General features: G+C 42.7%; 1 protein-coding gene across 1 annotated transcript in view; it reads left to right on the forward strand.

The window, feature by feature from the left end:
* Positions 1–1,178: 1,178 nt before the first annotated feature.
* Positions 1,179–26,810, forward strand: part of dock6 (dedicator of cytokinesis 6) — a gene marked incomplete at its 5' end in the record, with an annotated part of 28,433 nt that continues 2,801 nt past the window's right edge. Inside the window, 47 exons of the mRNA XM_079233740.1 lie at positions 1,179–1,228; positions 3,232–3,319; positions 4,257–4,435; positions 4,652–4,720; positions 4,865–4,991; positions 5,425–5,637; positions 6,630–6,715; positions 6,834–6,900; positions 7,160–7,309; positions 7,509–7,589; positions 7,816–7,972; positions 8,103–8,233; positions 9,388–9,481; positions 9,578–9,740; positions 12,428–12,545; positions 13,318–13,388; positions 13,481–13,619; positions 13,748–13,849; positions 13,944–14,030; positions 14,680–14,911; positions 15,512–15,673; positions 15,825–15,997; positions 16,936–17,037; positions 17,423–17,509; positions 18,066–18,161; positions 18,956–19,096; positions 19,368–19,481; positions 19,602–19,772; positions 19,873–20,012; positions 20,182–20,351; positions 20,489–20,640; positions 20,941–21,123; positions 21,663–21,789; positions 21,882–21,966; positions 22,101–22,197; positions 22,281–22,415; positions 23,054–23,206; positions 23,317–23,475; positions 23,557–23,657; positions 23,742–23,934; positions 24,096–24,239; positions 24,387–24,518; positions 24,632–24,646; positions 25,265–25,390; positions 25,481–25,570; positions 26,256–26,492; positions 26,577–26,720. Of these exons, the coding sequence (XP_079089866.1) occupies positions 1,179–1,228; positions 3,232–3,319; positions 4,257–4,435; positions 4,652–4,720; positions 4,865–4,991; positions 5,425–5,637; positions 6,630–6,715; positions 6,834–6,900; positions 7,160–7,309; positions 7,509–7,589; positions 7,816–7,972; positions 8,103–8,233; positions 9,388–9,481; positions 9,578–9,740; positions 12,428–12,545; positions 13,318–13,388; positions 13,481–13,619; positions 13,748–13,849; positions 13,944–14,030; positions 14,680–14,911; positions 15,512–15,673; positions 15,825–15,997; positions 16,936–17,037; positions 17,423–17,509; positions 18,066–18,161; positions 18,956–19,096; positions 19,368–19,481; positions 19,602–19,772; positions 19,873–20,012; positions 20,182–20,351; positions 20,489–20,640; positions 20,941–21,123; positions 21,663–21,789; positions 21,882–21,966; positions 22,101–22,197; positions 22,281–22,415; positions 23,054–23,206; positions 23,317–23,475; positions 23,557–23,657; positions 23,742–23,934; positions 24,096–24,239; positions 24,387–24,518; positions 24,632–24,646; positions 25,265–25,390; positions 25,481–25,570; positions 26,256–26,492; positions 26,577–26,720 (6,033 nt within the window). The remainder of the gene's footprint in view (positions 1,229–3,231; positions 3,320–4,256; positions 4,436–4,651; positions 4,721–4,864; positions 4,992–5,424; positions 5,638–6,629; positions 6,716–6,833; positions 6,901–7,159; positions 7,310–7,508; positions 7,590–7,815; positions 7,973–8,102; positions 8,234–9,387; positions 9,482–9,577; positions 9,741–12,427; positions 12,546–13,317; positions 13,389–13,480; positions 13,620–13,747; positions 13,850–13,943; positions 14,031–14,679; positions 14,912–15,511; positions 15,674–15,824; positions 15,998–16,935; positions 17,038–17,422; positions 17,510–18,065; positions 18,162–18,955; positions 19,097–19,367; positions 19,482–19,601; positions 19,773–19,872; positions 20,013–20,181; positions 20,352–20,488; positions 20,641–20,940; positions 21,124–21,662; positions 21,790–21,881; positions 21,967–22,100; positions 22,198–22,280; positions 22,416–23,053; positions 23,207–23,316; positions 23,476–23,556; positions 23,658–23,741; positions 23,935–24,095; positions 24,240–24,386; positions 24,519–24,631; positions 24,647–25,264; positions 25,391–25,480; positions 25,571–26,255; positions 26,493–26,576; positions 26,721–26,810) is intronic.

Genomic DNA, 26,810 nt, shown 5'->3' on the forward strand with positions numbered 1-26,810 from the left:
ATTGCAGGCAGAGAGGATGGATGTGTAGACGTAAACCTGTCATTACAATAGACTGACAAGTCCTCCATTAGGGGGACGACTCACTCACAATGTCATTCCTCATTTGCACAAGCAGAAAGAGAAAATGCCCGTCAAATATACAGTTTCTGACATTTATTTTACCTATAATAAATAATCCAGAATCCTTTTTATGGCTACTTGTTTTAGAGCTGTCATATCATTCGTCTCACTGATTACACATCACACCCACAGCTAATGTTAGGCAGTAGGCCAGTAAACAAAGCTGTAGCTATTTCTCATCTCCTTCTAGAGGTCAAATTTGAGGACTGAATCTTAAACAATGTGAGGCAAGGCTTTCTTTCTTCTCCAATCACGGTAAACAGCCCCACCTGTTGGTGAGCTCTCGTACAGACATCACGTAGTGCAGGCAGACCCCTAGATGTTGCTATTGTGCATTGGTTTTCTGGTGAGATTACATTCATGAGCGTCCGTGTGAAATATAGAACACTAAAATACGCAAATAGGACATTTCATGCCAGTTGGTTCTATGAGTTTCAAAGTCATCTTGCCAAAGTAAAGAAATAACCTCTAAAGCAGGGCAATGAGAAAGTAATGAGGGGCTTGAAACTTCTTTGTCCTTCTTCCTAAATTGTATACAGAAATGAAACCAGTGAAACCCTAAACTGAGGCGGCTATGCACCATCAACACGTCGCTGTGAACTGGTCGGGTGAGTTTACTTCATGGACAGATGGTTGATATAGACAAATAGTACAAGCTGTTCAAATAGTGGGGACGAATAGTAAGACCGGAAGTAAAGTAACATCTTCCACTGATCACTAACATTTAATTAAATAAATACGCTCATTTGAAATCGCTAAATTTCTATTAAAAGAGGCTAAAAAAAATGCTATAAAACTAGCAAATTGGCTTTGTATTTTGTATTTTATTTTGAAGTGTCACCGGATATAGTACATATGTCGTGGCGGTTGACGCCGCGGTTCAGCTCCTATCCGCTAGGAGGAACAAGGAGGGATCCGTGCCCAGTCCCAGCGTGGAGAAGGAAGCAGTCTGAAAAGAGAGACGGCATCCCCGCACAAGACGGGACATAGCCAACGCTCAGAAGGAGGAGAGATCTTTCAGTTTAACTTTGAAGAGCTTCTCTACATGGGGACAAGAAATGGCCTCTACTGCGAGCGAAAGGAGGGCGTTTGCTCATAAAATCAACCGGTGAGACCGTGACAGAAGTTGTTGTTTCTCCAGTTGTGCCGCTCGCTGTGCGTGAGAGTGACCTGCTGGACACACGGCTCACATAGCCAGCATGCTAGGATTAGAAAGGTACCACTGACCTGGGACCGGTCAGTATAATCACGAGTGAACCTGCGTGTGTTTAGTGAAGCAGTGCGCGCGACCGGTCGGTAGTGCTCTCCGACTCTTTGAAGAGTTCAATCAGCCGGTTTTTATGTCCGTCCACGTAGCATCGTAGGAGCTTTGTCATCAACATTGATTGAGCTACTTAGGGGTATAATTGTCCATCTGAGTGCTAATCCAATGACCCAGATTCGCCAGTTGGGAAGTACAGAGTAAAATAACACCGACAAAATGTTCAAAAGTGACATTAAATGTGATGTTTTGTTCTTGAGTCGTGTGAACGCCTCGCAGTATTATTGTAGCAACCTGTTTCTACACGTTGTAAACTGGTTTTCCCTCTTCATGCAAATATATAACGTAGGTAGCCTGACACAGCATGAACTTTAATCTAGTATGTCTTGATATACTAAATAAATATTGATCACATTTCAGGACAAATCTAACAGGCATGTCACATCTGCCAACGGTCTCTTTGACTAGCATGCCTCAACAACACTGGTGTGTATGGAAGTGTTTGCTATATATATATATATATATATATATATATATATATATATATATATATATATATGTATATGTTGTATTTATCAATGGGGATCCTCCAAACCTTCTTCCAGTGTTGTGCCTGTTTGTGCATTGCCACTAAGTTAAAGTCATCCAGGAGCAGCTCAGTCTTGCAGTAATCAGACAGTTTCTAAACAAACGGGATGACAGATTATTATCATTATCCTGCAAGGGAATTTTGTCCCACCCCAGTGAAACCCTTGCTGACATCATGTCAGTACAGCGGTTAACATAAACTTTGGGCTGCGTCACAAGTTGGTTTTGATTTGTGTATTACACGATTGGTAACCCGTCACTAACATGTCCTTTAGAGATGTTAGCGCCATCAAACAGTCTCCCACTGCATTCCCCAAGTCCCGGCCATCCTCTCCTTCGTGGGACCCGGACCATTGTTTAGTGCCGGATGCAGGAAAGGGAGGGAAGGGGTGTTCTGGTTATTGCCCTCGCGGTCGATAGCTTTCCTTTTTCCTGTTTTAGATTGAAGGCTGCGGCAATTGTTTCCACATCTTTTGTGGATGTAGCGATCAGTAAAATTGAAACATGCAAAGAAATGCCGTGTGGTTATCATCAGGGAGTCTATTCCTCAGAGATGGGAGTAGAGGTCATAGGTCCTCTTTGCTGCCTCACCGTCCATGTGTACTGACGGCTTCATGGCAGGAACCCGAGCAATGCAATCATGAGGACCATGGTGGGGAATGTTGAAGCCTTTGCAGCTGTGTATATGAGAGAAACGGGCATTTTGCGGTTCTGGAGGAGCAGCTGCTTGCTGTATCTGTGACGCGATTGTTTTTCCTGCTTTGTCTCTCTCTAAGCCTCCCATTTGCCGTTAGTCCATGAAGGCCATGGCGAGCGCTCTGGCTCTGTGCCTGCTCCCTGCAGCCAGCTCGCCACCTCTCTGTGAGATCCGCTTGGGTCTCTATTCAGAACAGCTGCTGGTCTTCAGCCTTGCTACTAGAACCAGAAGCTGAAAATGTCCGTTCTGCAATTTACACACCTGAAAAATTTAAACGAGCAGCATACATTTTTTAAATAATTGTATTTATGCAGATTTCTCCAGTATTGTAAATCAAAGAGGCCTAATTTAGTTTGTTGATTCTTAACTGTATGCAAACATTGGCACGATCATGAGATTTTTGGATCCACCGAAATCAGTTTCTTCATATTTTTTTTTTATCTTGAGGAACACGCATCTTGACCGTTAACAGGATGTTTACAGGCAGTTTTCATGTCTGTAAACTTGTGCCTTTTGTTCTCTGTGAGCGAGCTGACAAACCTTTTGATATCCTTCTCTTGCTCAGGACGGTAGCTGCCGAGGTCAGAAAACAAGTGTCCAGAGACTATGGCTCTCCTCAGCTGACCAAGAAACGAGGAGGCGCACACCAGCCTGTGAGTCACCTTGTGTTTAACTTTAACCTGCCAGAGTTCCAAGCCAGAAGGTTTAAAGCTCCGGTTTGCAAGGTCAGAAGTTGATGGGTGTAACTTTGTGAATTTAAGTTTAAATACTAAAAGTGCAGATGAGTGTACTTTTAATTAGTGTTGACGGCAGAGGTAAAGGGAGGAGGTTTTGAAACATGATATACCTGCTCTTGCTGCTCACCTGTGTTGTTTAACAGCCGGGCAAGGTTTCTGCATGGATGCTCATCCAAAATAGAGTAAAGGGGTAGTTATATAAGACGCTGTGTTTTGGAAAATCTCTGTTGTCCCACAAGGATGACCGAGGAGTTCTGAAGTAGTCCAGCAGAAATGAAAGAATACTGTTGGACTCCACGGTGAACAAGAAACCAGACAATAGAGACTGTCTGGAGTGCAGTCTAGATATTCATCATAAGAGAGATGAGGGAAAATGGGTTTTAGGCTAATATTGCACAGATAATGTATTAAACTATAATTTATGTCAACACTAATTGGTTTGACATTCTGTAATTGACTGCTAGCAGATTTGTCGACTGTAACATAGATAAAAGTGCATCAAGATTGGAAGAATTGAGAACCAAAAACCCGGAGCACCATTCAACAGATTTACAAGATTGTCTGGCCCAAAGAATTTACTAGAACTTGTTTGCATGCTTTAATGTATTAACACATAATAGTTATCATACTCTGTTTAAATATACCTGTATTCACCCTCATTGATAATTCTAATTTCTTTGTTTTGTATCATGTATAAATGTCTAATATTCTGTATCCGTCCATCCTCATGCCGTCCTGCGTCCTTTCGCTGCACCTTTTTATAAGTCCTTCTGATCCTCCTGATCAGATGAGGTTGTGTCACTCTGGCCATGTCATAGTTATTGGTACATAATAGTCTAATGTTGATTGACAGTTGCCCCTGACGGAGGTGGCTGAGCCGGTGGACTTTGAGGAGTATGTGAGCAGTCACGCTCCTGGGGTGGAGCCCGGCCCGCTCAGGCAGCTCGTGGAGTTCCCCCAGGACGACCTGGAGCTCCTCCCGCTGGACAAAGAGTGCACTACACTGGAGCCCCCCCTGCCTGAGGAGGACGAGTGAGTCCGACTGCTAATGGCCAACACAACCCTCACACTGTAACACACGTCCCTCTGTGGTCTTTACACTACTACACACACAGAGGATTAATAATACTGTAATGGAGGACAAACATCACTTCAGATGGGAACAAAGCCTTTCTCCCTGCGACGCGGAAACAAACATAAATATTAAAAGCATGCTTTGCTCAATTATTCATGCGTTTCTCTATGTAGCTCTCTGGATCCCAGAGTGAGAGATGCCTTGGCAGTCTACACAGATGACTGGCTCGTCATTCAAAGAAAGTAAGTGGTGTCAGTCGTGGTACCAGCTGAATTAACCTACAGTACATGTTCCGTCTCTTTTTAATAATGTGCACCACTTTTCCCTGTTCACTGTTCACAGTTACATCATTACTGGGCCAACTCTCTTTCTCTGATTTTCTGTAGATATCAGCGCTACAGCACCACACATGCCCCTCACAACTCCGAGCGGCAGAGGGAGAGGCAGCGAGGTCTGGTCAAACAGACCTTTGAGCTGGATGAGGCTGCTGCTGCTGAGCGCCAGGACGACCAGGTAGCGGTTGTTCCAAGGACTCAGGGTTCATTAAACTTATCTACTGTACAAACAGTGTTGCCACGAGTGAAAGCTTCGAGGCTTCATCCTCATCCGCATCATATAATACGTGGACAAAGAGATGTGGAAAATAGCCAGCAAATGAAGCATGTGTCTCATTATGATGAGGAAGTCCGTATGAGTAGTGTTCTGCTCAGCGAGTCGATCATATGGAGAGTGAGTAATGGATAAAAGTATATACTCTGCCCATTGTCCATTACGCAGTCTCTTTTATGAGTCATATTCAATGAGTAATCAGGTAATGGGATCTGTAGTATATTCTCCTTGTGTTTCTATAACATCTGCAGTGAGCACTTAAAGGTGACATCTTTCTCTGGAAGGAAAAGAAAACAACACATGATCTCATTCTCCGCCTCACTCCTCTGTGCTTCAGGATGACGCAAAGCGGCGGTCGGTCAGCCTCGATGAGACCCCTCGGGGCAGCTGGGCCTCCAGTATCTTTGACCTGAAGAATTCCTCCCCGGACGCTCTCCTTCCATCTGTGCTGGAGCGTGCAGCCGCAGAGGACATGGACCGCCGTAATACTGAGGCACGCCTGCAGGGGCGCCACAGTGACCTGCTGGGCCTGTACCCGACCCCCGATGAGGTTTGTAGTAACCCAGCCTGGAGCTGCCTCGGTTGTGGAACAGACCTCGTTAAAGGGGTAGTTTGAGATTCTTTTTAATGGGGTTTTACGAGGTACTTATCCATAGTCCATGTATTAGCTGCAGTAGATGACGGTCGACCCGCCCCCCAGTATGGAGAAACAACAGGGGTACAGGACGGGAACAAAGCAATGTCCCGCTGTGGACGGGGGCAACAGCAAAATGTATTTTAGAAACGCTGTATTTCAAATTACTTACCATCTTCTGGAGTTCCTTGATCAATTAGTTTGTTTTAGTTCCTGTGTGACTTTGGTGTTGTGAAGGGTTAGTTAGGGATATAAGGATATCTGCAGATGAGTAACTATCCTTTTTAAAGTTTAAAAAAAAACGTTGACTTCATCATATAATGAAGTATCCTTGATCACTGGTTGGTATTAAATAATACCATTTCTTAAGCTTTACCAAGCTATGCAAGCTTTCTTGTCGCTCTGTAGAAATGATTACATGTTATGAAGTATAATATCAGGCTTAGTCATCTTATGGGCAAAATGAGCAGTAATGCTATTACATAGCACAGGCCACATGTGTAATGAGTCTCAACCTTCATCTAGTAACTAATTACTACTCACTGGAATGTGTTTAACAACACAGAGTAATTGTAACTTAATCTCAGAGATAACTACTTAAGAGCGGTAGATGTAGTTGCCATTTGTTCAGCTCAGGGAAACATTATTGAATATTGCCTTAAAGTAAATGTCTGCAAACCTTTGGACATCTACACAACGGTTTGCTTTTCTCCATGTTCTCCTTTTCTTGCTCCATCCTTCTTCCTATATAACCTTAGTACACACTGTCTCTCTCTCTGCCGCTACGTTGTCATGACATCTGTGTAAATGTTATGCTGTGTGTGTGTGTGTGTGTGTGTGTGTGTGTGTGTGTGTGTGTGTGTGTGTGTGTGTGTGTGTGTGTGTGTGTGTGTGTGTGTGTGTGTCAGGATGAAGCAGTGGAGAGATGCACTGTCCCTGAAGTGCCCAAGGAACACTGTGGCCAGAGAATCATGGTCAAGTGTCTTTCTCTGAAGTGAGTATCATGTGGAATATAATAACTGACATTTATCTCTTACGGCTGTGATTTATTATTATAAATAGCCGTGATGATCTCCATAATTACCATTCATTTTTTTTTTTGTGTTTTTCAGGTTTGAAATAGAAATTGAACCAATATTTGGAACACTTGCCTTGTATGATGTCAAGGAGAAGAAAAAGGTATTTTTTTTGTTCCAACAGATAGTTATTTTATTTGAATTAGTATTCTTCCAATGACCGCTCCGTGAAAGCGTTTACGTAATGCTGAGCTCATGCTTAACTAATTGGATTTCCCTTGTCTCAAAAAGGCCTAAGTGGTCTTGCGGTTTAGATCACTGAGTTAAAACTGAATTAAAATCCCTTGAGCTGCATTTCCATGATCATCTTTCCTTCCCCTCCTCCTGCTGTTTCCCGCTTATCTCAATCTTCCCTCCAACAGATCTCTGAGAATTTCTACTTTGACCTGAACTCGGATCAGATGAAGGGGATGCTTAAACCCCACACACCCCACATGGCCATTTCCACATTGGCACGTTCTGCCATTTTCTCCATCACATACCCTTCTGCTGATATCTTCTTGGTCATTAAGGTACTGAGAGAATCCACTTTTACTCAGAAGATTGACAATGTTAATGGAATGAAATTATGTTTGCTCATAAAGAAGTTCACTTCCCCTTTTTATGTCATTTTAAGCTCTACTTAACAGATTAAAATGAATCCAGTTAAATTATTAGTATGTAATAAAAGATGTGCTTCAATGTATTGACAATAGTTTCCATGCATTTCAGCTTGAGAAAGTCCTTCAACAAGGAGACATTGGAGAATGCTGTGAACCCTACATGGTCATGAAAGAGTCCGATTCTTCCAAGGTAATGAAGCCAAAAATGTGTTTGAAACTGTTGCAACGCTCGGGGCCGGCGACCTGCATGCACATCGGACATTTTTACTGTCTCGTCACAAGCATTACTCAATTCTGTCTGGGCAGCTGCAATATTGACCATCGTCTGTAACAGGTCAACTCTGGAGGCCACTGCACATATTTTATATTTTCCATTTCATTTTTTTTTATCTCGCCTGTTCTCCGTCCTGCCTCAGCACAAGGAGAAGCTGGAGAAGCTGCGTCTGCAGGCGGAGCAGTCATGCAATCGTCTTGGCAATTTCCGCATGCCTTTTGCCTGGACGGCCATTCACCTTCTCAACATCGTCAGCAGTGTGGGAGGTCTGGATCGGTCGGACCCCGACTCTGACTCTGGTACTGCTGACTTCTAACACCTCTTTGAATGTACACAGTGTCACGCATGCATTTCACTGGTTACAGTGGCAAAAAATATAGCAAAAGTAACAGCCTTGCTAATATATGATATGAATTATCTTCCCACCAGAGCGAAAAGGTCATGGAACTTGGAATGAGAAGAAGAAGAAGGGCTTTGAGCGGATGAGTGTTGGGGATGAGATGTGTAACTTTGCCACTTTCCGTCCAGCAACACTGACCGTCACCAACTTCTTTAAACAGGTCAGACTCTGTCTTTATGACTCATGTCATCGTCAATGTTGTTACACTTATGTTAATGCGTGCTAATTATTGGATGCCTGGTGTAGCCTCCAGAAGAACTCAGTTCAACAACTTCTCTCGTTCTCTATATTTATTTACTAAATGATCACAAGCAAAGTACTCAGCGCTGCAATTGCAAAAGCAGTGAGTGGTACAGCCAACACGCAGGTTGGGTCAAGAACCACTGCCCCCCAAACGGAAGTGGGGCCTTTCATACACAGGTTATCGTCACAGGTTCGTCTCGCCTCGTCCTAACATCTGATTGGCTCTATCCTGTCAAGAGGAGGAGAATCCCATGTTCTCATCTTTTCTCACAAGACTGGACCGTGCAACGACCCGTCTGCTTCACTAATGTCAACATACTGATAAACAGTTGTGAGTGTTGAAGTGCGCAGGCGTGTGACTGACTTCCCTTGAGAACTGGACCTTTCATAGACACAACCAACTCCAGCTGCATAGCTGTGTTATACTGACCTCGCTGACCTGAACTTTAATAGGCATGAAGAGTAAAGGAGAATATCTGCAGAATATAAGGATTTATATTATCAATCCCCCTTTTTACATAATTTATTATGTAAACTAAACAATAATATAAAGCTCCAACCATGGACTATATCAGTTCATAACTATGTGTGTTAATTATTTAACAGACTGGAAATCTCTAACACTTATCCTGTCTGAGATGTGTGATGTAATGTGGACAAGTCATTTTACTCATAAAGCTGAGTATTCCCACTCCAAAGGCAAAAAGAGGAGCAACCAAACAGATGGCTAACATAATATATAGATAACACAAGTCGTGTTTCCATTCACATATTTTTTTTAAGTATGGCCGATTTAATAAGAAAAGCTCTATTGAAACCGCAAAATTCTATACAACGTTCTCTCTTGCGCTGAAAAGTATTCCTGCTAACTTGAGGTTTGCCGTTGTAAAAATAGAGTTGTTGCTCTAAATGGATTATGATGGATTTTATTTCTCAGGTTCATGTCAAATTCGCCTGAATGAAAACACAACCATTTTAGTAAAGCACTATGTATTTTAGAAGTAACAGCTATATCACAATAAGACTGTAATACCCAAAACGAGCTCTGCTCTTCTGTGTGTGTCCATGAAGGAGGGGGACCGACTGAGTGATGAGGACCTCTACAAGTACCTGGCAGATATGCGCAGGCCGTCCTCTGTTCTGCGACGACTGAGGCCCGTCACAGGTAAACGCATTACGCTCACATAGTCACATATGTATGGGACATTGTCTGTATTCATGTAGACATTTTAATGGATGATTTGTGATTTTTGTCCCTCAGCCCAGTTAAAGATTGACATCTCTCCAGCTCCGGACTCGCCTCATTACTGTTTGTCACCAGAGCTGCTTCACGTGAAGCCTTACCCCGACCTGCGTGTTCGCCCAACCAAAGACGTGCTGGAGTTCCCGGCTCGCTACGTCTACACGCCGCACACCACCTACAGGTGAGTGATCCCATGATCGCGTATCACACACACATGTATGGACATACTATGGATGTTGATACATAGAACAAATGTCTTTATATATTTATTTTTTGCACATTGATTTGTTGTTCTGCCCTCACTTTAGTCTGCAGTTTTAAGCAAATAATGAAAGGTATAAATACAACAAAACAAGCCAAAAACAAGAATATTTTTCGGTATATATATTTACCTATTACACATCTTTACAATATTTAATAATTTAACAGTTTTATTTAAATGGCTCTCTTGAAAAACAAAGTTGTATCAAAGTCAAGACAACCAAAAGACATAAATAAAAACACATAAAAGATAGATGAGAGCCACAACAACAAGGACATAATCATAAGACTACCACAAATATCTTTTCTGGCCATGTAGTAGCTCCTTAGCATTCATCGCCGGGTTGGAAGGGAGTGCAGTAGCTCTTTTATGATGCTTTTAAACATTTGTAAAGTGTCTTTGAGTATTATGAAAAGCTCTATATAAATCAAATGTATTATTATTATTCCAGTGACACAGTTGAAGTCTGGGTGGACTCGACTCTGAGACCTCAGGGGTGAATCGTACAACTATGTCATAGCTTCACCCTGGAAGAGAGGAATAAAACAGTAGATTGAATTACATGAAAACATAAAAAAGTTTTAAACCGTACATGATATTGTTTTTCTTGATAAGTGTCTCACCATCTTCTGGAGTTCGGAGAGCTTCTCGTTCAGTGTCTCAATATTATCTTTTTGGAACTCTGTGAAATACTGTATATCTTTCAAGATGTCGGATTGCAGCTTTGCTCGCTCCTAAAAACAGGAATATAGTTAAAGTAACTGTATGTCAACAAATCAGTGACTGGTGTTCAAGTATGTGACGGCCTTGTGTGCTTTTGCATTAACCCAAAGCAAATATTGGGAGGCTGGTGTGACAGTGAGGCTGTTTGAACTGTACAGGGACATTCGGCTTTCTGTTACCTGCAGATCTCTGATGCTCATTTTGGTGTTGAGATACATCTCCAACTTCGTCACTTTGGTTTTCATCTCCACCGCTTCCTGCTCCATGCGACCCAGCCAGTCTTTAGTCATCTTGGTCTGAGCCTGTTGCTTGGCCATCTGGGCCTGTCAAAAAGAGCATCTGTCCATATTATCCTCTTCCCCCAACAACGGTCCCACTGCAGCTGGCAGCTGCCTGCTCCACAGTGTGGCACGAAGCTTTCTAATGACAATCTCACTCTCTTATCTCAGATGAAAGAATAACATTCATCCATATACATCAGGGAAAAACATTAAAGAATCATATGATGATTATAGGTCTAACAAAAGAAGAAGAGTGAGACGCCAAAGCAAGAATCGTTACATGTGGGTTTCAATTGTGTAGTATAGTTTTCAAATGAGCAAAGAGCTGCTTTGTTATGTCTCTTCAGCTGTTTTTTCTCTTGAGAGCTGAGAAGCAGAAGTTTAATCTGATTTTACATACTTGGCATACCGTCTCTCCCTTCTTAGATCTGTTAGTTTGATTGTGATTCTCAGTGGATATCTCTCTCGTAATAACGCAACCATTGAACAGCACGTGGGGAATCCGTTGTTTACATACTTCTGTGTTTTCTTACCAGTAGCAGCTGTATCACTTCTTTAATTTGCGTCTTCACTTCCGCAGCCTGCTCAGTCTCCCTCCCCAGCTTTTGGAGAGTCCCCTCATGGCGCCTTAAAATCCGGCTGATTTTGTCGATCTTGGCCTCAGTGGTTTCATAAACATATTTAAGGGATTCGCTTAACTGTATGACACCAAACATGAGCACGTCGACGTCTTCCTGTGGCGCAGTCTCGTCTTCCATCTTGCCGCTCTTCCTGACCGGACCTGCATGGACCGCTCTTAAACTCCCGGCCAAACAAAGCAGGCACAAACCCCAGATCGTCTTCATCATACCAGCTTGATGTAAAATCAAAAAAATGAGAGCGTGGAGAAAAAAATCTGTATTTGTCTATCACAGATATTAGCAGGATGGTGAATTAGGAGGCTGGTCTGTGTGCCTTATATTGGATGCGTACATGCAATACCATGGTAAAACATTAGCTCAGCTGTGGTTCAATCACAGGTCTTGTCCGTGACCTTCGCCTCAGTGACCCTACCTTGAAGTTTAACCCTTGAGAGACTAATTTTGTCTCTTAGGACACAAACACATATGACATGCATAACAATACATATACAACTCTTCGTTAGATACAGACATATAATGTATGAGCGGTATCATCTGTTTTTTATTTAATTTTATTTTAAAGAGATGTGATTTTGTGGTCCGTCATGGCCTCTTGGCAAGCAGATAAACTAAGCTGTTACAAAATATGAACAAATGTTACCTCAAGTGTTTATCTTAGCTGGAGTTGAGGTGACATTTGCCAATCCAAATACTGTGTCACACTTTTCCCCATGCGCAAACATGACACTTTTTATCTCTTTCTTAGAATAAGACTATTACCGGTAAATGCTTTTTTAGGCTGTCAGGCGCCTTACAATCTGAAAGTGAGAAAGAGTTTCCCTTCCATGAGAATTGTGATTCTGATTGTCATTTAACAATTATCCAACACACAATAATCCTTTGATTCCTTAATGACTAAATTATGTCTTTGCCATCTTTTTCTTTCTCTCATTCTCTGCCTTGCATCCTTTTGCCTTTTCAGAAACTTGCTCTATGTTTACCCACAAAGCCTGAACTTCAGCAGCCGTCAGGGCTCAGTGAGGAACATCGCTGTGAAGGTTCAGTTCATGGCGGCAGAGGATCCCAGCCAAGCTTTGCCGGTGAGTCACCGACGAGGATGATAAGTGACTGCGACGTCGTGGAGAAAGAAAATGAAATGAAAAGAAAAGTCACAAAACACAGCTTGAGGCAGTGAAATAGTATATGACGTCTTCTTGGAAGAGGAACTTCTTTAAAGGGGAGGGGTTTTTTTTAGCGCAGAGGGAAAGAACATCTTGTTACATTTAATGGTCTCATGTTTTAACTGGAACCATTTTTATTCATTGAATACCAAATGGTGAAGGATATTCTTGTAGTTTGTGTTATTTGTGGATAACAAGGTAGTGGTCATACATCAAGGCAGAAAATGTGTCAAAACATCGAAAGAAACTTCTCCAACATAATCCATTTCTCCTCTTTTGTCCACATTTATTCAGAACACTGATGAATACACTTAATAACCTTCAAGTCGAACCCGACTCTAAAATCTAAGTCTATTCATTTAAAATTATTTTAACTATGCAGATAAAATAAGAAGTTACAATTATGAATATTGTTTATCAGATTTTCATTCAATATGAATCAATCAATAATAATTGCTGACTTCCCTCCACTCAAATGTTTATTTTATGCTCCCATGCTTGGACGTTTGACCGTGATGTTTAGTGATAATTAGTAATGCTATAATTTAGGTAATTGTATCCTTCGTTTGTGTATAATGAAGATTATACATTATATATTGTATCATAGCTGATAAGAGACTATAATAATTTCATTCAAAGGACTTCCTCCTGTACTATATGTAACTATATTAATACTCTGCTGTTTGACCAGGTCATCTTTGGGAAGTCGAGTTGTGCCGAGTTCATGCAAGACGCGTACACTCCCATCATCTACCACAACAAGTGAGGCTCAATCACCCGTTGCCCTTCCCATGGCGTCTGTCCAACTTTGTGTCATCCTTTTAAACATCGTGTTTAACTCTTTACTCAAAAAGGTCTCCTGAGTTCTATGAGGAGATTAAAATGAAGATTCCTGCCAATCTGACAGACAACCACCATCTGCTGTTCACCTTCTTCCACATCAGCTGCCAGACCAAACAGAACACCCCTCTGGAGACCCCTGTGGGCTACACCGTGAGTAGTCTCCTTTAGCTGGCCCACATTGAATGCCTCCACCCACACACACCGACTTGTCTTGCAGCTCCTTCTGTTGTCTTGGCATTGGTGAGCGATCGCGTGTCTCCCTCTCTCTCTGCCTGCAGTGGATCCCTCTGATGCAGCACGGCCGACTGCGCACCGGCTCCTTCAGTTTGCCCGTCTCGGTGGAAAAGCCCCCGCCGAGCTACTCTGTGCTCACCCCTGACGTGAGTTTGTTTTCAAGGGATTGTGTTGGTATCAGTTTGCCTTCCATTACCTACTCCTTTTGTGTTAAATGAGTTGGATGTCACTCTGCGGCAGGTTCAGCTCCCAGGCATGAAGTGGGTGGACAATCACAAAGCGGTGTTCAATGTCGAGGTGACGGCGGCCTCCTCGGTTCATACTCAGGTACACAAATGCAATTTTTATACTGAACCTTCTGCTTTTACATGTGCTTTTTCCTTCCACCTTTAAAAGCCTTATTGGAGTTAGGTTTGTGTTACTAGAGTGTTTTAGAATTGTATGTTTTTTATTATTCTTCCTTATTATTAAGTCAGATTGTATACAGTGTAATGTGTTTTTATGCTACAGTTTAATTTATTTAGTTCGGTGGTTGGTCGGTTAGTCTCTTCATCTCATTTCCATTTTCTCTTGTTTCCACAATAATTTGTGAATCACTTAAATTGCACTTGATTGGTTTGAAAGGTGCTATATAACTAAAACCTGATTGTTTGATTGACATTCATAGTCTTCAACTATTGTGATTAAAAAGGACTGTAGCTTTTGTCTGGAGAGAGAATGAAACTGATTTGTTACCAATTTGAGATACCGGCTACAAATGCATCACATACAGTAGACCTACATATGCTATCAGCAGTGTATGCATGCAATATATAAATAACAGTGTGTATTCAGAAAGTCACAGAAACCCTCAATTTTGTCTAAATAATCAAGTGGCTTTTCAACCGTATCAAAACCTTTATTGCAAAAGTTGTTATGAAGCTGAACTTCCCCCAGGTCAAGTGACACTTCATTTTGATTCTGTTGTTAACTCTAGGACCCCCACCTGGATAAGTTCTTCACTCTAGTGTATGTTCTGGAGGAGTACTCCTTCCCCTACCGCCTGAAGGACGTCATCATTACCGAGGCGAACATGGAGGGGGAGCTGAAGGCCAGCATGGCGGCGGTGAGAGGGGCTCTGCTGGATACCTGTGTCCGCTTCCTGCACCAGCTGCTCAACAAGCTCATTCAGCTCATCGTCTACCCACCGGTCATCGCGGGCCAAATTGGTGAGTGAGTTGTGAAGGACAGCCATTTGGGATTGTAAGTGCACTTCTCGAAAGGATGAAATGCTAATTCTGATAATTTGAGGAGATAACGTGATGATGATTAATATTACTTCCAAGGGGAAAGAAAAGACTGGAGCACACTGGTTGATGTAGAAACAGACAAACGTTTCACACACACGTTTGTCTGTTTGCACAATTAAAGGCTACAAATCCAACCTCCGTCCGCAAGCTGAAAGCTACCTGTTTCTAAATTAATAATAATATTCATGATGGTTTCAGCAACAGAACTGTTTCATTTACTTACTGTAGATCCCAATCTTTATTGTTTTCAACTTCAGTGACACACAAGACAGGACATAAGATATGCTAGGTGGCAATATACTTATTTATAATTACATCAAATTGTGTGAATGTTTTGCTTGGCTTTGTGGTTAATATGTGAAGTATAAATCATGCCAGTTTAAATTTACAGCCTATAATCGTGCAATGCAATTTGAAACGATATTATGTAATAATATATTTAATTAAAACAAAGATTCCCCGTCATAGTTTTAAGTTCCTCAGTACCTTTTGCTGCCCTCACTCTTGGTTTATCCACAGTGAACCTGGGCCGGGCTGCCTTTGAAGCTATGGCTTTATTGGTCAACCAGATCCACAAGAACCTGGAGGGGAACCAGGACCAACACGGCCGCAACAACCTGCTGGCGTCCTACATCCACTACTGCTTCCGCGTGCCAACCGCCGAACCTACAATACCTACAGGTGAGTCCCCAATCTGAAGTGTGCAGTCTGTGAGAAGCCGAAAGAGAGCTTCATTCCCTGGTCCACTGGCTTTTATTCGATTGGGCACATGGATGTTTACTTGCTATTATTTCACCATGTGACATTCCTATTTGTCCGTCTCCATGACAAGCTGGCACGCAGTCCTACGATATGCCGATGCAATACGCCACTTTATCGAGAACGACAGTCCGGCCAAGCAGCCTCCACCTGGCCCGCTCCAAGAGCATCAGCAACTCCAACCCGGATTTAGCCAGCAGCCCAGTTTCTCCTGACGAAGAGGTGCAGAGGATCATCGGGGCCAAGGTGAGCTGCAGCTGTCTTTGTAAATGTGTTGCTCTCATGAAAACTATATAACTACCGTACTGCAGTAATTAGTGTGTGTGTGTCTGCACTGGCGAATTATGTTAATTCAAGATTCAAGATCATTTAATCCGAAGAATCACTTTATTCAGATTGAGGATTTTGTTTGAGATTTTTTTATATTTTTTTTTAAGGGTGATAAAATACGACAGACATTTAAAGCTTCATTTGAAAACCTCAATAGAAGTTTCAAATGTAAAAAAAAAAAGACTTACCTTTACAGCCATACCTTTTTTAAAGTTGTTTTGAAGGAAGCAGTTAAATTGTTTATATTCAGTTTTGCAGTTCTTAAATTTGCATTTCCTGTCCGTTGTCTTGTTTTGTGACAAATCTATAAAGCATAAGCTCTGACTTGTTTCCTCATAGGAGTTTGTTGTTTAATGTGCACATCCATTTAATTTGCAAATTGTCTCATATTTTATGTTGTCCAGCATTAATGTTCAATTAAAAAAAAAAGACAATTGTTATACTCCATTTATAATCCTGGTAGATTAATCAAGTCTGTGTTTTTATGGTCCCACTTGTGAAATTCCCGCTTTGTTTTTATTCTGTTATTTGTTGTCTTTGGCTCTTCACAGCAGATTCAATAAACTCAGGTTGACCAATAACTTTGGGCCAACTGTTAATGATGCTGCTGTCAAAGATGCAACTATGCTTTGTGCCTCCGTCCCTTGTGTTTCATGCAGTTCCTTTGTTCTCCCCTGATTCAAGCTTCACTTTTGTACCCTCCACTTCCCTTACTTTTGTTTCTTCCCAGTTTTATCCCTCCAATTTTCTCGTGTGGTAATTGCCTCCCCTTTACTCACTGTGCCCTTGCCTCTTGCCGCACTGTGTGTTTGTGTATGTGTGTTTTTGTGTGCGTCTCTGGTGGCTTACGGCAGGGTATTGACCGCTCCCACTCCTGGGTAAACTCTGCTTATGCCCCCGGGGGCTCCAGATCTGTGCTACGGCGAAACCCCAACTCCAGCTGTGAGCTCAAGCAGGTGCCAAATCCCTCCTCCTCCTCCTCTTCCTCACCTTCACTACCTCACCTCCTCCACCCTGAACCATCTCTGATCATCTCCCGTGGGTCTTTTCCTCCCTCAGTTCTCAAAGGTTTTGTCTGTTTCCGTCTGCCTCTCACTCTGCTAGCCATGTCTTGTCACACCTTTTGCAACTTGTCCGTCCGCTTCACAATTCATCCTCTCACCGCCGACTAACCGACCATATCTGCTGTGTTTGAGAGACATAATCTCTGCCTGGGGCTCATCAGATTTCTTAGCAGAGTTCAGAGAGAGAGATCTCTGGCCAACCATCCATTTCCATTCATCCCTTTTCACATCACTTTGTCCTCATCTCTGTGTTCACCTCACCGCCACTCCATGTCAGGCAAACGACCGCAGCTCCAATCGCATGTCTGCCTTTCTGGACAGCGTGGCCTTGTTTTCAGTTCCAACAAGGCAGATTACCAAGAAGGTAAAGCCGACATCTCCTGTAACCATCTGTAAAAGTGTCGCTCTCCACAACAACTTCACAACACATTTAATCGCCTAACGTTCATCAACTTTCCGTGTCATGAACACTAATCACCTTGACATTTTAACAGTCGTGTCTTTCTGTAAGCTGGTGTGAATTTTTGTTTGTTGATACACTGACATTTAATATTCTTTTGTCTGAACATTTCAAGACTCGACCTCAGGCAGATTTACTGATGAATGAGTCAAATACATTTTTACTCTCACTTTGAATCATTCTAAAAAAACATGTTTTACTTTATTATTGTCTGACAAACCTACTTTTTGTATTTATGTTTAATGTTAATGAATAAAAAAAATTGCATTTATTTATTTTAACCTCAATTAAGCACTGAATAACTATCAAACAGTTTCACTATTATCTTTTACAAATCACAGTAACCGTTCATATGTTTCATCTTGTATTAACAAACAAACACACACCAGTTTAATCTTTATAAATAGTTCATCTGCTTTCTGCAATGGTTCGCTCATAATCTGTGTTGGTTCACGTGTAGCTGCTCCATGAGGAGCTGGCGTTGCAGTGGGTGGTCAGCACCAGCGCGGTGAGAGAGGCGGCGCTGCAGCAGGCCTGGTTTTTCTTCCAGCTTATGGTGAGTATGTCCGTGTACATTTATGTTCATGTTGCAACACTTTATTACAGTTATAGCTCAGACGTTTTGAAGTGGGGTTGTACGGGGTATTTAATCCAGAGTCAGTGTATTGGCTCCAGTAGATGGCGGTTGGCACGACCCCAGTTTGGAGAACCGGGTCCCAGCACGGGAGCAAAACAATATACTGCTAACATATTTCAGTCACTTAATAAAACAATATCATTTTGAGTGTACGCTATATTTACAACATTTTCACTGCTTAACTTTACCTTTAGACAGCCCTTTCTGATGGGGAACTGAAACCATCAAAATCCTACAGAAAGAAACTGAAGTTGTAGCTCTCAGAATACTGGAGTTGCTTCGCATGGTTAGTTAGTTTGTGTTCCAATAAACCTTTTTAAACACTAAGTCACACAATAGCACAAACAAAGTAACCAATCGAGGCAGCCGTAGTCCGGTGGAAAGTGGCTGTCTGACGTCAAGGTAAATGAAAATAATTACACTTAAACTGGTATTGATTTTTAGGTCCATTTTGCTGCTGCCCTCGTCCACAGCAGTACATTACTTTGCTCCCGTGCTGGTTCTCCTGTCTGTTTCTCGAAACTGGGGGGCGTGCCGGCCGCTATCTACTGTAGCTAATACACTGAGTACCTCATACAAAGCCACTTTAAAGCTTCTGAACTATCCCTTTAGGAGAAAAACAAGCCTCAAAACACACATACGATGAGACCATTATTTATGCAGGATAGGTCATATTTTCATCAAGTGAATTTCTTATTTACTCTGTCCTCTAGACAAAGAGCATGACCCATCACTTATTCCTGACCTCGAAATTGGATGTTGCCAGGCGCCAGCGTTTCCCAGACCGCTTTGTGGACGACATCGCTGCACTTGTGTGCGCCATCAGTGCAGACATCGCCAATCGATACCACAAGGTAAAAAGCCCACAATCGACACTACAAGTAATTAAGGAAATGAACGGCTGAAAGTCTATTTGTTTTCAATGAAATAAGTATTGAGTAGTAAAAGACGGCCAGAGGCTGTTTTTTAAGTTTTTGCCCAAAAGAAAGTTGCATTATCTCGTACGTAATGCTCGATCCGTTATTGATATCTTTGATTTAAATAAACCAATATGTCTGTTTATCTTCTGATATCTTCCCTTTCATGTTATCATATGAACTCTTTCCCATCCCCTCCTTCCCTCAGGATGTGGAGCTTGTGGAGAGGCTGAATAGCAGTCTGGCCTTCTTCCTGAATGACCTGCTGTCTCTAATGGACCGAGGCTTTGTGTTCAACCTCATCCGCTCCTACTACAAACAGGTGTCTTTTACTTCCCTCCCCGTTTGCCTTTCATACTAAACACTTTAAATCCCAGTGCTCCCACACACGCAGACTTTAAAACGGCTTTTACTGACTCAAACAAACTTGTGTTTTGAACAGATAGCCAACAAGCTTCACACGGCGCAGAACCCCAGCTCTCTGAATGCCCTGAGGGTGGACTTCACTCGTATCGTCTGCAGCCACGAGCACTACGTCGTCCTCAACCTGCCGTGCTCCACGCTCAGCCCCCCAGCCTCCCCCTCCCCCTCCACCTCCTCCACCACCTCACAGGTACTGGAGGAACAACATAAGTGATTTAGAATGCTGATGTTTTGATTTCATATTCTTCTATCTCATCTTCTCCCTTCTATCATTTTGTTTGTGTAAACAGAGTTCAGCGTTTTCCAGTATGGTGCAAGACCAGGGTGTGGCCACCATGTTTGAGCTCTCCGTCCCTTTCCGCCAGCAGCACTTCCTGTCTGGCCTGCTGCTCACTGAGCTCTCTCTCATCCTTGATCCTGATGGAGAAGGGTAGGCCCCACTTGATGTACATATAAGAGTCAGGAGTGCCGTTCAGTTTCCCCGTAGGGATCTTCTGAGTTTAAACTTTAAAATGAATTGCAGCACAGCACCATTAAGTACATGTGTGCAGTGAGAAACACACCAAATGTGCTGATGCACTTTCATTTTGGACCCACAGGGTTTTCTTCCTTCATAAAAAGGCCATTAGTGCTGTTCACTCCCTGCTGTGCAGCCATGATGCAGACCCTCGTTACACTGACCCTCAGGTCAGAGCCCACATCGCTCAGCTCTACCTACCGCTCATCCCCATCGTCATGGAGACGTTGCATCAGCTCCACGACTTCTCAGGTCAGCACAACATACATGCAACCCGCTGCTATTTTTTTTTATGGCTATCCACCTCCTCCGCACATCTCTTTCATTTACACAATGGTTTTATTTCCAGTATTATTGGACCTGAGAGCTCTTTGCTTATTTCTTTGTAGACTCTTCGCCTGCTCGGTGCCGCCATGCCTCAGCCCACGTCGACGATACTGACCCAGACGGTGGCAACACTATCAGTCAGTCTGTTGCCATGGCGATTGCCGGCTCCCCTTTGCCGCATGTCAAAGCCAACCCGTTTGCGCTGCCCACAGTGGTGAGTGATAGCGGCAGGGGTCAGGCTGTTCCCCCGGGCGATGCAGACCGACGGGTCACAGATCAGCCTCTGTGTGGGAGGGAGGCGCTCACTCTCTGGCCTTTCTGGAGCTCAGCTCAGACAGACACTCAAATATAATTTGCATTCTTCCCTTGCTGTTGTTCTTTTCTGAAGTACAGCTGCTCCTCTTAGCCTGTAGGTGTCTCGCTGTCCTTCTCCTTTATGTTTATCTCTAAACAGCCATTTTGTACGCATCCGATTAAAAGGCTGGCACCGGGTTTGTATGTTTGTCTTCATCAGGCCGGGCGCCAGTCCAGCTCTCTGTCCGCCGAGTGCAGCAGGACTCTGCTGGTGAGTTTCCTGTGGGTTCTGAAGAATGCAGACGCTGCTCTCCTGGAGCGTTGGGTGTCGGATTTATCTGTACTGCAAATCAACCGCCTGCTGGATCTGCTGCATCTCTGTATCTCCTGCTTTGAATACAAGGTACAATAAACCACTGCCACGCCTATGAGAGTCCAGATGTCTACTCTGAACATGCCAGAGCTACATCTGTCTTGAGTTATCAGTACTGCAGTGTGATGTAGTTTGATTTTATTTTCAATTTTAATTTTATTTGGAAAAGGCATGATGTTGCAGAATGTACTAAAGCTTTTTGATATGTTTACATTAAACCCTTTTCCAGTTATATATATGCAAATGAACCCCGTCAGCATTTAAACACCATAGTACCACTTTGAGGAGTATACTGTGTGTGTGCATCTGTATATATACCCTGTGTGCACCTTTCCACATATACAGGTGTAACACATCTACACACATGCACTTCTATATTCACCTGCATTGCCAAATGTACACAGCCTACATACCTGTGTACTTCTACTTCTACAGTTTTTGTGTTTTACTTACTGTATTAACTTAACTCTGTATTTTTTTATATTTTATTTTTTAAATGTGTTTTTTATGTAATATTTTTCCCCTGATGTTTTTTGTCGCTATCCTGTGATGTTTGATGGTTGTTGTAGGGGAAGAAGACTCTGGAGAGGATCAACAGCCTGACGTTTAAAAAGTCTCAGGACATGAAGGCCCGACTGGAGGAGGCCATCCTGGGCACCATCGGGGCTCGTCAGGAGATGGTCCGCCGCTGCAGAGGTAAGTAGCATGAGAGCAGCCGGTAATGTGTGTGTGTGTGAGGTGTTTATAAGTTTGTGTTCATGGAAATTGTGATTTGTTTACTCAACCAGAGAGGAGTCCTTACGGCAGCCAGGAGAATGTCAGGTGGAGGAAGAATGTCACTCACTGGAGACAAAATACAGACAGAGTCGACAAGTAGGTTTACATTAGTGAAACTACTGATAGAGTTCTGGATTATCATCTAAATTATAAACATGGTTTAATGGGCCGTCTCTTCATCTAAATGCTTGAATGTGATACTGACGGGTGTGAAATAACAACTCTTACAGGACTAAAGCTGAGATGGAGCAGGAGTCTGTGGTGGATGGAAACTTAGCCACTGAGGCCTCTCTGATCGTACTGGACACACTGGAAATTGTAGTCAAGGTAAAGCAATCGTCATCATCACACAGTGCTTTTCATTTAATGTAGACTCACCTTGCTGTAATTTGGTTGTGTGTCTCTGTCAGACTGTGGTGGCATCAGAGCTAAAGGAAAGTGTTCTGGGAGGAGTGCTGAGAGTTCTCCTCCACAGCATGGCAGGGACCCAGAGCGCCCTCTTCCTGCAGCACTGCTTCACTACACAAAGAGCTCTGGTCTTCAAGGTACACAAGTGAAATGTCTCTATTATAATATTGTCATAGTCACTCAATGTAATTTCTCTCCTGAGTTGTACTCGCTGTCTCGCACCTACTGATTCATTGAAACGCTTTTCAGGGTTAAAAACCTGAATGAACAAAATGTGTATGACTACTAAAAGGAATATTTCACCCACAAAATGACCATTTATATATGAATTACTCTCCCCCTGTTACCTTGAATTCTTGAAAAAGAAGAAGAAGAAGAAAATCCTTGATGAATTGAACAGCAAAACTAAATCAAAACAACTCTCACACGAAGTGTCATGTATCCAGTCATATGCCCACTACATCCCAAGCACATCTTTATAAAACATTCCTTTTTTAAAATGCTTCAGATGAGTAGCGCGTGTGCATGAGACTTTGGAAATGTTTTAAATAGGAGGGTTTTAGGGAAGATTCATGTGTTTGTGAAGAACAAGAATTCAAGATGACAGGTTTCCGTAACTGGTCCTTTAGTGGTGGAAGTGTTCCTTTTTAATATTGACCCTGTATGTGTTTCACCAGTGTACAAAGAACTTGAATTTTAAAGAAACAAATAGTCAATCATACTTAATATATTTATGCCAGGAGTATGCAAAGTGAGTGTGTGTTTGTGTCTGTAGTTCCCAGAGATGCTGTTTGAAGAGGACACGGAGCTTTGCGCGGACCTGTGCCTGCGTCTCCTGCGTCACTGCAGCAGTAGCGTCGGCTCGGTCAGAAGCCACGCCTCCGCCTCCCTTTACCTGCTCATGAGGCAGAACTTTGAGATAGGAAATGTAAGGCTGGATTCTGTCTTTTGCGATGTAGATTTGTATTTTAATGTTCTTCACTTTCACTTTAATAGTATTGTGAGTCACAATCTGTCATTATTTTATCCTTGGACCAGAACTTTGCTCGAGTGAAGATGCAGGTCACGATGTCCCTGTCATCACTGGTGGGAACGTCGCAAAACTTCAATGAAGAGCATCTTCGCCGCTCGCTCAAGACGATCCTGACGTACGCTGAAGAGGACCTGGAGCTGCGTGACACGCCCTTTCCAGAGCAGGTATGTAACCGCCTCTGTTATGAGACTTATAAACTAACGTGTGCCTAGAAGCTAATGTGTGCTGTGTTGCACAAACTGCAGGTCCAGGATCTGGTGTTCAACCTGCACATGATTCTTACTGACACTGTTAAGATGAAGGAGCATCAGCAGGATCCAGAGATGCTCATTGACCTGATGTACAGGTACTGTGATGCACATTGACGCGGCCTGTTTACAACCGGAAAGTGTCACAAATATAATCTCTGATATTTCATTTATTTTTTCAGGATTGCAAAGGGCTACCAGAACTCCCCTGACCTGCGTCTGACGTGGCTCCAGAACATGGCGGGAAAACACTCCGCGAGAGGGAACCATGCTGAAGCCGCCCACTGCCTGGTCCACAGCGCAGCGCTGGTGGCCGAATACCTCAACATGCTGGAGGATTGCCGCTACCTGCCAATTGGTTGTGTGACATTTCAGGTCAGTGCATTCTGTTTTATATGGTGACTCAATCGGCTCACAGCAATGTGGCAGAATGAGATTGGAAGTTGTCCCAAAACTAGACCATTAAGACTAAAACCTGCGATTGTTAAAAGATTCATGTCCTTAAAAATGTTCTGTTCCCTTTTTTTCCCCCTCAGAATATTTCCTCCAACGTATTGGAAGAGTCGGCCGTATCCGATGACGTCCTTTCTCCAGAGGAAGAAGGGATTTGTGCTGGGAAGTACTTCAGTGAGTCCGGTCTGGTGGGCCTCCTGGAGCAAGCAGCTGCCTCTTTTAACATGGTACGACTCATATTCTCCAACCACATGGTGACAGACTGAACGCTAGCACAGCTAGAGGTTACACAATTAACATGGCTGAAGGAGTGTTATGTGATCGGGTGGCATGTGTGAAACTGGCTTTCTGTTGTGCTTGTGTTGTAACTCCAGGCCGCCATGTACGAAGCCATAAATGAAGTGTACAAGATTCTGCTGCCCATCCATGAAGCCAACAGAGACTTCAAAAAGCTGGCCACTGTCCACGGGAAGCTGCAGGATGCCTTTAACAAAGTCTACAACCAAGTGAGTTGGCAGTTTGTCCCTGAAATCACCAGCAATTAACTGCACTGTTAAAATTAACTTCATTCTGTATTCCTCCTGATGTCATATCTTTTTATTCTTCTCAACTTTTCCAGAGTTCAGGATGGGAGGTAACATGTACTTTTTTTTAATATTGAGTATATTACATTTAAAGTAAAACAAATGTAGCAGTTACTTTTCATTTGTATTGACAATGCTTTCTTTCTTCCTCTTCCCTCCTCCTGTATGAACATGTTACTGGTGAGTGACACACAACTTGCTTTCACACTTTGACATAGTTGTGTCGCTGTTACAAAACTTTTTTCCACCCTCCTACTGTGGTGAAACTACATTTCATCAGAGATATGTATTTTGTCTTTGTCCAATAACATTTCTCTTCTATTACTAGGCCTGATGTCTTCTTAAAACAGCAACAAGAGAGCTATTTTATCTGTGTACCTCCTAAGAATGCAAAATAATGGGGCATTGACTGGAAAAGCCACACAGTGTAAAATATATTTTTTAAATCACGTAATGAGCCCCCATACTGCACAAATCAAATTTTTAATTGTGAATTGAGAGACAAGTTTGATGTAATAAAACGACAAGTCTAGGTTACCTAGTAATGATCCTGGGCTGCTAAGAAAATCCAATATGTACTCTGTCAAATAAAGTCAGCTAATATTTAATTCACTCCACCTCTGCACTCTTAAACCGTCTTACATTTTTGTCCCGTCTTTAGTGCTTAGAGAATGTTTGGGACCTACTTCCGTGTGGGTTTCTATGGCTGCAGGTTCGGAGATCTGGATGAACAAGAGTTTGTCTACAAGGAGCCATCGATCACCAAACTAGCGGAGATCTCCCACAGACTCGAGGCATGTTCACTAGTCAGGATGCGAATGAAAGTGTCATTAGTGATTTTCGTGAAACATATTTCTAAAGTTGACAATCTCTTCCGTGCACAGGAGTTCTACTCGGAGAGGTATGGGGATGAGATGGTGGAAATTATCAAGGACTCCAGCCCGGTCGACAAAAACAAACTGGATCCCAACAAGGTAACACGATACATATGTGTATATGTTTTTCCACGTCATACTTCCCTGGGCAGGCACAGATCACGCACCATACAGAGTGGGAGGGGTCCGTTGAAACCACAGAAGAAGAGTTGGTCATCAGATAATGATGTTTATTACCTGACAAAACATTTTTTCCCAGAGTCATGAGTTCTTCTTCATCACGTTCACTCAGTAGTTATAAAAAGGCAGCTGAGCATCTTTCTGATATCTGGGAAACATCACGTTTATTAACTTTATATGGAGCTAAAATTAATACGACCTTTTGTTAAATCATGTCGAAAGAAATCATAGATCATCTATTAGAAGTATATGGTAAAGGATGCTTTCCTCCAAAAGCAGAAAGCAGTTGAAGACTTTATTTGCCTCTTCATCAGTCATATACAATTTAAATGAATTTATCAAACAGACTTTCACGTGTTATTAAAATCGCATGGAAGTGCTGAGTGGTGGTGTTTCGGGATAGGCACAGTCTGACTTAGTTTATTAAACTTAGTTGACAGAAGAGTCGTTTCAGGGCCGAGATCCTTTCCCACTGATGTCAGCTATGCGTCCCTTTTAAAACATGACTTTGAACAGTTTTGGCAGAAAGATTGGATCTGGTTGAAGATGCAATTCAAGTTGAACGTAACCTGAGTGTACTGATGACAGGTTGTGCTTGTTTCAGGCCTACCTCCAGATCACCTACGTTGAACCATTCTTCGACACATACGAGCTCAAGGAAAGAATCACCTACTTCGACAAGAACTACAACCTGCGTACGTTCATGTACTGTACTCCCTTCACTCTGGACGGCAGAGCCCACGGCGACCTGAACGAGCAGTACAAGCGCAAAAGCATCCTCACGACATCGCACGCTTTCCCTTACATCAAGACGCGCATCAATGTTATCCACAAGGAAGAGGTGGGTTTCTGTTCTGGGGGGGGATATTTGGTCAGTTGTTATGAAAGAAAATCAACTGTTTCTCTTTTTTCTTTGGTTCTCCAGATCATTCTTGTCCCCATGGAGGTGGCCATAGAGGACATGCAGAAGAAGACTCAGGAGCTCGCCTTCGCGACAACCCAAGACCCTGCAGACGCCAAGATGCTGCAGATGGTGCTGCAGGGCTCTGTGGGCACCACAGTCAACCAGGTTCTTGCTTAGATACTTGCAACTGATGATGTAGAACCATAACGCATTTAAAAAGATCACACATCCTCCTTGATTTATTAATCCCATTAA

The sequence above is a fragment of the Taurulus bubalis genome (assembly GCF_910589615.1).
Source record: "Taurulus bubalis genome assembly, chromosome: 17".
Classification (NCBI taxonomy): domain Eukaryota; kingdom Metazoa; phylum Chordata; class Actinopteri; order Perciformes; family Cottidae; genus Taurulus; species Taurulus bubalis.